At 42.0% G+C, this 10,604-nt stretch overlaps 2 protein-coding genes across 2 annotated transcripts; both read left to right on the forward strand.

The window, feature by feature from the left end:
- The first annotated feature begins 2,697 nt into the window (after positions 1-2,697).
- LOC148060801 (growth arrest and DNA damage-inducible protein GADD45 beta-like) lies at positions 2,698-4,177 on the forward strand. The gene is made up of 4 exons (XM_087779399.1): positions 2,698-2,775; positions 2,953-3,054; positions 3,313-3,535; positions 4,073-4,177. Exons 1-4 carry the CDS (start codon positions 2,732-2,734, stop codon positions 4,175-4,177), a joined length of 474 nt encoding a protein of 157 aa, XP_087635525.1. The 5' UTR covers positions 2,698-2,731.
- Positions 4,178-8,867: 4,690 nt separating this feature from the next.
- Positions 8,868-10,346, forward strand: LOC148060802 (growth arrest and DNA damage-inducible protein GADD45 beta-like). The gene is made up of 4 exons (XM_087780362.1): positions 8,868-8,945; positions 9,123-9,224; positions 9,483-9,705; positions 10,242-10,346. Exons 1-4 carry the CDS (start codon positions 8,902-8,904, stop codon positions 10,344-10,346), a joined length of 474 nt encoding a protein of 157 aa, XP_087636488.1. The 5' UTR covers positions 8,868-8,901.
- Positions 10,347-10,604: the final 258 nt, after the last annotated feature.

The following is a 10,604-nucleotide window of genomic DNA, read 5'->3' on the forward strand; positions in this document are numbered from 1 at the left end:
TGAAGAGTGGTAGACCGGGTTGGTGGTCCCCCTATTTAAAAAGAGGGACCAGAGGTTGTGTGCCGACTACAGAGGCATTACACTCCTCAACATTCCTGGTGAGGTCTACTCTAAGGTCCTGGAAAGGAGGGTCCGAGCGTTAGTTCAACCTCAGATCCAAGAGGAATAACGCGGGTTCTGTCATGGCTGTGGAACTTCGGACCAACTCTTCACTCTCTTGAGGGTTCTCGAGGGTGCCTGGGAGTATGACTTACCAGTCTACATGTGCTTTTGGATTTGGAGAAGGCCTACGACCGAGTGCCAAGGACGAAGTTGTGGGAGGTGCTTCGGGAATTTTGGGTATTCCCGGTGAGAGTCTCTGTCAGGGATGTGCTTTGTCTCCAATCCTGTTTCTGGTTTTCATGGACAGGATTTCGAGGCACAGCTCTGGCGGGGAAGGTTTGCGGTTTGGTTCACGCATCTCTTGACGATGCCCCCTAGGCCAGGGGCATCACTAGACCTAATACTGTACTGGGGCACACATGGGGCACAAATAATTCATTAGAGCGTGCAAAGTGCGCGAGAAAAAAAAAGAAATTCAGCACTGAAAGTGAGTGAGCAATGAAACTTTTTTTTTTTTTTTTTTTCAGTAAACATCTGCAAATTGAACATTTACAAAAGTAAAAAATAAAAATAAAATAAAGCACCCCTGCATCTCTGGGTTCTTTTATTTCCTTAGTAGAAGAATAAATTAAGAACGTTTTTTGCAAAGCGGTCAATCACTTGGCTACGGCTTTGTTTGGAAAGTTCCTCAGTCTCCACTGGCATGATGGCAAGATGGTAAAGCCTATCCTGCCCCATTGTGCTTCTCAGCCAAGTGTGGAGCCGTCTCAGCAACTGAACGTCCATTCACAAGTGCAGCTGAACACTGGGATGATCAGAGAGACCTGAATGACCTGTGTCAAGGTCGGGAACATGACTTTATCCAGCAAGCTGAAAACACATTGCAACAAAACACTGATCCATCTCAGCAACCATCCTGTCAAGGCAAGGTAGATCTTTAAAGTATATACTTTTTTGAGTATTGTTTTGATTGTTAAAGCGCTTTGTGACCCTGGTCTGGAAAAGCGCTATATAAATAAATATTACTTACTTACTTACTTACTTACTTACAATTTCTCTGCATCACCTAGGTCACTCACTTCCCCACGACTAGAGTCCACTACATAGTCCTCCATGTGTTTCTGCTTCTGCCTTTGTCCGGTAACAGCACATGACTCTGGGATCGGGTTGGCTGCACAGTAGGTTTTTGCTCTGTCACAAAGCTCAGCAGCCTTCTCATCCGTGCACATATATTTTAGAGTGGCACACACAGCGCATTTGTACTCTTTGGCCGGGTCTACTGTATGACTTCGCAGATACTTGTGTAGGTTTTCAGTCACAGATGAAAAAGTCTTGAACATCATCAACAGATACAGTGTGGAGAACCTAGCAAGTTTGACTTGAGCCCCACTGCCATAGGGTTGTTAATGCTGATGATTTTTTCTTTAGCTGTAGCCATTTTTCTGGTGAAAAAACAAGATTATTTTAGTCAAAGACAAACCGAATAACAAGACAAGTCTACTGTACTGTTTTTCTGTGAAATAAACTTGAAAGGTTAAAAAAAATTGGCTCAAGACTTGATGATAGGGAAAAATGTTTTTCATCCTGAAGATAGAGCATTTGAGAACCACTGCACCATCCATAGGCTGTATCTGTCAACTAACACAAGCTTCCTCAAAATCATCATTGATGCAGAGGTCCTGAGCAGAACCAGCAGACCATCATCCAACATTATCTAGAAAGGTGCTATACAAATAGACATTATTATTATTATTATTGTTATTATTATTATTATTATTATTATTATTATTATTATTATGTTTCATGCTGGTGAAACTCTACTACTATTAATATAGTTGACTTGATACAAGGAATAATGTTAGATAACTTAGCATTAACTTAAGACAGACTTGCTAGCTAGGACTTCACTTACCACTTATTCCTCAATGCTTTATCCGTGCTGTGGGTGAATAACTTTCTGATATCAATCTAGAGTTACATTCATTCATTCAAGTCAAATCAAAATAATATATTTAACAAGTTGTTGTCGACTAAGTTACCTTCCTCATGCAGTGATTCTCATCGCCTGCTTCTCTCTCTCTCTCTCTCTCTGTTGACACGGAAGTATTATCAGCTGAAGTCGCTACACGTGAATAAATTACCATATTAATTAGCCATGTGCGCATTGTTTATGTGGAGAGAATAGAAAGATACAACTTTATTACAGTAGCAATGATTTACCAAACTAAGTGGTAAGTGCGCTGTAATCTATGCTATGTAGACTTAAAACTCTCAAGTGATTTTTGCACCTGCTGTACCTTTATTTTATTGCCATTAGAAATTAAGTTCACACCCATAAACACAGAATTAATTAAGTAAAAACGTTCCCATATTTTTTATATATAATCCACAAGCAGCAACGGTGCAAGCCCATCAGTGTCTCCAGACACTTCAAAGGAAACACGTCACAAAGGTACGTTACGTTCAGTTCAGAGCGGGACCGTTGACGTTGTAGCTCCGCCCACAATCAAAGGCAGGTATGAGTGAGTTTCAGTTCAGGTCAGGATTCAACACACACTGCTGCACATGATGGTCAGCGAGGATTTAATACTTGAAACCAAGAGGATTTTATTGCTTTACACGTGCAAACATGATCCCCGTTGAAGCATTTTGCTCCAGCGCCGTTGAGAACAGGTAAATATTTTATATTTATATTGAAACGTTTCTCCAAAGTAAACTGTTGATCTCAAATGCAATCGATCCATCCCATAATTAAACAAGTATTTAGATTCATTTTTATCATCATCTTTTGTCACCTGCATTCAACTTCAACTTTAAATGAACTTCATTTCCTTGTCTGTCTGGTTACAGGTTGGCTTCTATGGATATGGCTGTTGAGGAGTTACTGATGACAGCCCAGACACAAGACTGTCTCACTGTTGGCATCCATGAATCAGCTCAACTTCTTTATGAGTAAGTTATGTAATGAACATCATTATTAAGTCTTTGGATCTGCACACATTGTCCTCACTGTTACACAAAAATGCAAAACCACTGATGGTCAAATTTAAATGAAGCATGAAAACATACCTGTTTTAAGGAAATAGTTTTTGTTACACAATTACACATAAAAGACTAATTTTAATAATGCTAACAACAATGATTTTGTACATGTCAATGACAAATCCAGAGGTTCAGCACTAAGTAGCATCACTGCTTTGACTTTCTTAGAGACCCGGACAGTGTAGTTATGTGTGTGCTCGTGACGGACGATGAGGACGAGGACGACGTGGCGCTGCAGATCCACTTCACTTTACTCCAGTCTTTCTGCTGTGATATGGGCATTACAATCCTACGGGTGTCTTGTGGTCAGCGGCTCCAGCAGCTTCTGTGGTCAGTGGACTTCAACAGGAACGAGGAAGAGCACAGTGACTTCAACTGCATGCTGGTGACGGTACGTTTTCTTCTTCCGGCCTGTTTGTTATATAACAAGAGCACTTGTTGTTCTATATTCGTGCTTCTTTCTTTGAAAGTTGTCTTTTGTGTCAAATTTTGTCAAATTGTCTTACTCTATGTTTAAGATCTTCTACTATGTACTTCCACACACTTTGTGAAGTCATCACATGTTTTACAAAAGCACATTGTGTGAATATTTTAACAAATAATACTCTTCTCTTCCTTCCAAAAAAAGATATGGACGAGTCCAAGTAATAATTTACAATAATAAACCTTATGTTTTTAAACTTCAAGCATATAAAAATGACATGAATTGATATTATTATTAAGCTTTCAGAATATATCACCAGAATATTTAAAGAGATTCAATGAGCATCATCTGCATCTTTAAATGGAGCAAGAAATTTGGGACACCCTGGAAAGGTGGCCTAATTACATCTACAATTTAAAAGACAGGCAACAAACAATTCACTTGGGTCTTTTGTAGTTGAGCTTGGGAAAAGAAGATTAATGTGAATTATTGTTTTCCCTTCAGAATCAACAGGGCGACCACTGCAGGCTGCAGGAAGTCCTGAGCTACTGTCAGCAGAGACGGCGAGAAAACCAGTGGGTGCCAGAGTTGGTCCTTCAGGAACCCTGACACACATGTCATAATTTTGTAAATATTGTTAATGTTATTATTTTTATTTATGCTTTAAAATTGTGTGTTGATGAAAATAAATGATTTATAGAAATGACTGATGAGATGTTAAGTCTGTGTGTCTGACTAACTAGCTAGAAGTTTCGCTATCTATCAGTTTCATTTACAAGTTCTGTCACAAGCTAGCTTAATATTAAGTAGCACTTATAATTTAGCATATCTCTAGCTAACTAGCTACTAAGCTAATATTGCTTCATACTTTTAAAAAGGTAAGCTACACCATAATAAAACTGACTCATGAAATTATATTCATGTTTCACATTAGTTGTAATTTTGCTTTTTCAATATATTGTTTTTAAAACATATTATGGAAGTTATTTCCGTTAAATATATATATTTTTTATTTGTTTTAAACAAATGGTCTTACTCCACAAAAAAAGAAAATAATAAAGTAAACGTCCTCAGTTGTAGCATGTTTTTATTTATAACCAATAATTACATATATTCCTATTTTTTTTTTAAATAAACATTTTACTTTTATCCTGTTGGAAACATCTCAGGAGTCGGGTGCAATGCCAACTGGGTGGCAGTGGAAACAGGGAGCCTAGCTGTACGAGACCCTGGCTGCATCGGCTGGCTCTGGAGACGTGGAACTTCACCTCTATTTGGGGTAAGGAGCCTGAGTTAGTGCGGCAACGTTACCAGTTGGATCTTGTGGGGCTCACCTCCACGCATAGCTTGGGCTCTGGACTCTGTCCTTCTCCGGTGTTGCTCATGGTATAGGGCGTCAGGCAGGTGTGGTGATACTCACAAGCCCCCGGCTGAGCGCCTGTATATTGGAGTTCGCTCCGGTGGATCAGAGGGTCGCCTCCCTATGGCTTAGCCTGAACGGAGGTATAACTCGGACTGTTGTTTGTGCATATGCACCAAACAGGATGTTGTTGGCCGTTTGAAAGACTACTTTGAGGAACTCCTCAACCTGGATGTCCCACCCTCTCTAGTAGAGACAGAGCTGGAGGCCGATTGGCTTCATCGATCTCTCGTGCTGAAGTTGTGCTGTGGTGGTCAGAAAGCTCTGAAGTGGCAAAGCTGTGGGAATTGATGAGATTTGCCCAGAAATGCTGAAGGCTCTGAGTGTTGAATGGTTGTCTTCGCTGATTCGTCTCTTCAAGATTGCATGGGTGTCTGGGTCAGTACCTGAAGAGTGGTAGACCGGGTTGGTGGTCCCCCTATTTAAAAAGAGGGACCAGAGGTTGTGTGCCGACTACAGAGGCATCACACTCCTCAGCCTTCCTGGTAAGGTCTTCTCTAAGGTCCTGGAAAGGAGGGTCCGAGCGTTAGTTCAACCTCAGATCCAAGAGGAATAACGCGGGTTCTGTCATGGCTGTGGAACTTTGGACCAACTCTTCACTCTCTTGAGGGTTCTCGAGGGTGCCTGGGAGTATGACTTACCAGTCTACATGTGCTTTTGGATTTGGAGAAGGCCTACGACCGAGTGCCAAGGACGAAGTTGTGGGAGGTGCTTCGGGAATTTTGGGTATTCCCGGTGAGAGTCTCTGTCAGGGATGTGCTTTGTCTCCAATCCTGTTTCTGGTTTTCATGGACAGGATTTCGAGGCACAGCTCTGGCGGGGAAGGTTTGCGGTTTGGTTCACGCATCTCTTGATGATGCCCCCTAGGCCAGGGGCATCACTAGACCTAATACTGTACTGGGGCACACATGGGGCACAAATAATTCATTAGAGAGTGCAAAGTGCGCGAGACAAAAAAAAAATTCAGCACTGAAAGTGAGTAGGCAATGAAACTTTTTGATTTTTTTTTTTCAGTAAACATCTGCAAATTGAACATTTACAAAAGTAAAAAATAAAATAAAGCACCCCTGCATCTCTGGGTTCTTTTATTTCCTTAGTAGAAGAATAAATTAACAACTGTTTTTGCAAAGTGGTCAATCACTTGGCTGTGGCTTTGCTTAGAAAGTTCCTCAGTCTCCACTGGCATGATGGCAAGATGGTAAAGCCTATCCTACTCCATTATGCTTCTCAGCCAAGTGTGGAGCCGTCTCAGCAACTGAACGTCCATTCACAAGTGCAGCTGAACACTGGGATGATCAGAGAGACCTGAATGACCTGTGTCAAGGTCGGGAACATGACTTTATCCAGCAAGCTGAAAACACATTGCAACAAAACACTGATCCATCTCAGCAACCATCCTGTCAAGGCAAGGTAGATCTTTAAAGTATATACTTTTTTGAGTATTGTTTTGATTGTTAAAGCGCTTTGTGACCCTGGTCTGGAAAAGCGCTATATAAATAAATATTACTTACTTACTTACTTACTTACTTTCAATTTCTCTGCATCACCTAGGTCACTCACTTCCCCACAACTAGAGTCCACTACATAGTCCTCCATGTGTTTCTGCTTCTGCCTTTGTCCGGTAACAGCACATGACTCTGGGATCTGGTTGGCTGCACAGTAGGTCTTTGCTCTGTTACAAAGCTCAGCAGCCTTCTCATCCGTGCACATATATTTTAGAGTGGCACACACAGCGCATTTGTACTCTTTGGCCGGGTCTACTGTATAACTTTGCAGATACTTGTGTAGGTTTTCAGTCACAGATGAAAAAGTCTTGAACATCATCAACAGATACACTGTGGAGAACCTAGCAAGTTTGACTTGAGCCCCACTGCCATAGGGTTGTTAATACTGATGATTTTTTCTTTAGCTGTAGCCATTTTTCTGGTGAAAAAACAAGATTATTTTAGTCAAAGACAAACTGAATAACAAGACAAGTCTACTGTACTGTTTTTCTGTGAAATAAACTTGAAAGGCCCCCCAAACTTCCCTCATGGGGAGGTGGGCTGCGGCTGTTGGGGACGGGCTACAGTTCATAGACTGGGGGCCGTTCCCGGACGGCTGCGGCCCCATTGCCCCCGCCCTGCCCGCACAACCGTGGCCCCCCTGTGACCCGGGGGACCTGGGCCGGTGCCTGGCCATTGCTCCCCCGGGCTCATGCGGTGGCACTCAACCCGGCTACTGGCCGTGTCCGCAGGGTATTGGGGGGGGTTCCGCCGCCGCTGCTGTGGTGGGTCCCCATCTCCTTGACTCGGTCCCCTGCTATGGACTTGGTGGCGGCCTGACGGTCTGGAGGTCCTCCGTCGCCCGGCCTGGCCCCGGGGCCCTATCCCCTGACTGGTTCTTCTGGCTGCCCCTCTGCCCCGGTGCCTGCGCCTGGTGCCTCCCCCTCTCTGCTTCCTCGGTCGTCCTCGCCTGTGCTCGTCCTCTCGTGCCCCCGGTGGTGGTCCGCCTTCTCGCTGGTGTTTGGGGTCGGCTCTGGTGGTTATCTCGCCTGCCGGGTCCTGGTCTCCCGCAGGTTCCTGCCGCGGCTTGGGCCCCTGTGTCTGGATCTGCTGTGCTAGGTATGTGCCCTCTGGCCTGGCTATTTCAACCCCCCCCCCCCTCTCCCCTCTATATATCTTCACCCGTCACCGGAGTCTGTATACCTGTGTATTGTCTACATTTGTCCCAAACCCACACCTTTTTATTTCTCTCCCGGAGCCCCAGGGATCCACCTCCAGAGCTGCTGCTGATCCAGGGATCCACCTCCAGAGCTGCTGCTGATCCAGGATCTTCACCACGTCATCAGATCCCGAGTTCTCTCCAGCACCCCCATGGACCCTCCTACACTCTCCTCTTTTCTCTCACTATATCCTCCCTCACTCCTCTCCTTATCCATCTGTCTACCCCCCCATCCTTCCTCCCAGCCGGTCAAAGCGGCAGGCCGTCAACAATGAGTCGGGTTCCACTCGAGGTTTCTGCCTTCGAAAAGGAAGTTTTTCCTCGCCATTGCTCACTGTACAGCTCACTGTACAGTGTTTTGTTTCTTGCTCTTTGTTGAATTGCTGGGATCTATTTTTCCTTAATCAACTGTGAGGTCCTGAGCAGAACCCGGAAGACCATCACCAACATTATCTCGAAAGGTGCTATACAAATAGACATTATTATTATGATTATTATTATTATTATTATTATTATTATTATGTTTCATGCTGGTGAAACTCACTGGAAATTCCTCCCACAGCTCGTACAGCAAATTAATATAGTTGTCTTGATACAAGGAATAATGTTAGATAACTTAGCATTAACTTAGTGAATAACTTTCTGATATCAATCTAGAGTTACATTCATTCATTCAAGTAAAATCAAAATAATATATTTAACAAGTTGTAGTCGACTAAGTTACCTTCCTCATGCAGTGATTCTCATCGCCTGCTTCTCTCTCTCTCTCTCTGTTGACACGGAAGTATTATCAGCTGAAGTCACTACACGTGAATAAATTACCATATTAATTAGCCATGTGCGCATTGTTTATGTGGAGAGAATAGAAAGATACAACTTTATTACAGTAGCAATGATTTACCAAACTAAGTGGTAAGTGCGCTGTAATCTATGCTATGTAGACTTTTTTTATATATATAATCCACAGCAACAAGCAGCAACGGTGCAAGCCCGTCAGTGTCTCCAGACACTTCAAAGGAAACACGTCACAAAGGTACGTTACGTTCAGTTCAGAGCGGGACCGTTGACGTTGTAGCTCCGCCCACAATCAAAGGCAGGTACGAGTGAGATTCAGTTCAGGTCAGGATTCAACACACACTGCTGCACATGATGGTCAGCGAGGATTTAATACTTGAAACCAAGAGGATTTTATTGCTTTACACGTGCAAACATGATCCCCGTTGAAGCATTTTGCTCCAGCGCCGTTGAGAACAGGTACATATTTTATATTTATATTGAAACGTTTCTCCAAAGTAAACTGTTGATCTCAAATGCAATCGATCCATCCCATAATTAAACAAGTATTTAAATTCATTTTTATCATCATCTTTTGTCACCTGCATTCAACTTCAACTTTAAATGAACTTAATTTCCTTGTCTGTCTGGTTACAGGTTGGCTTCTATGGATATGGCTGTTGAGGAGTTACTGATGACAGCCCAGACGCAAGACTGTCTCACTGTTGGCATCTATGAATCAGCTCAACTTCTTTATGAGTAAGTTATGTAATGAACATCATTATTAAGTCTTTGGATCTGCACACACTGTCCTCACTGTTACACAAAAATGCAAAACCACTGATGGTCAAATTTAAATGAAGCATGAAAACATAACTGTTTTAAGGAAATAGTTTTTGTTACACAATTAAACATAAAAGACTAATTTTAATAATGCTAACAACAATGATTTTGTACATGTCAATGACAAATCCAGAGGTTCAGCACTAAGTAGCATCACTGCTTTGACTTTCTTAGAGACCCGGACAGTGTAGTCATGTGTGTGCTCGTGACGGACGATGAGGACGAGGACGACGTGGCGCTGCAGATCCACTTCACTTTACTCCAGTCTTTCTGCTGTGATATGGGCATTACAATCCTACGGGTGTCTCGAGGTCAGCGGCTCCAGCAGCTTCTGTGGTCAGTGGACTTCAACAGGAACGAGGAAGAGCACAGTGACTTCAACTGCATGCTAGTGACGGTACGTTTTCTTCTTCCGGCCTGTTTGTTATATAACAAGAGCACTTGTTGTTCTATATTTGTGCTTCTTTCTTTGAAAGTTGTCTTTTGTGTCAAATTTTGTCAAATTGTCTTACTCTATGTTTAAGATCTTCTACTATGTACTTCCACACACTTGTGAAGTCATCAAATGTTTTACAAAAGCACATTGTGTGAATATTTTAACAAATAATACTCTTCTCTTCCTTCCAAAAAAAGATATGGACGAGTCCAAGTAATAATTTACAATAATAAACCTTATGTTTTTAAACTTCAAGCATATAAAAATGACATGAATTGATATTATTATTAAGCTTTCAGAATATATCACCAGAATATTTAAAGAGATTCAATGAGCATCATCTGCATCTTTAAATGGAGCAAGAAATTTGGGACACCCTGGAAAGGTGGCCTAATTACATCTACAATTTAAAAGACAGGCAACAAACAATTCACTTGGGTCTTTTGTAGTTGAGCTTGGGAAAAGAAGATTAATGTGAATTATTGTTTTCCCTTCAGAATCAACAGGGCGACCACTGCAGGCTGCAGGAAGTCCTGAGCTACTGTCAGCAGAGACGGCGAGAAAACCAGTGGGTGCCAGAGTTGGTCCTTCAGGAACCCTGACACACATGTCATAATTTTGTAAATATTGTTAATGTTATTATTTTTATTCATGCTTTAAAATTGTGTGTTTAAGAAAATAAATTATTTATAGAAATGACTGATGTGTCTGACTAACTAGCTAGAAGTTTCTATCAGTTTCACTTACAAGTTCTGTCACAAGCTAGCTTAATATTAAATAACCCTTATAATTTAGCATATCTCTAGCTAACTACCTACTAAGCTAATATTGTTTTATACTTTTAAAAAGGTAAACTAAAT

Source organism: Callionymus lyra, chromosome 18 (genome assembly GCF_982586985.1).
Source record: "Callionymus lyra chromosome 18, fCalLyr1.hap1.1, whole genome shotgun sequence".
Classification (NCBI taxonomy): domain Eukaryota; kingdom Metazoa; phylum Chordata; class Actinopteri; order Syngnathiformes; family Callionymidae; genus Callionymus; species Callionymus lyra.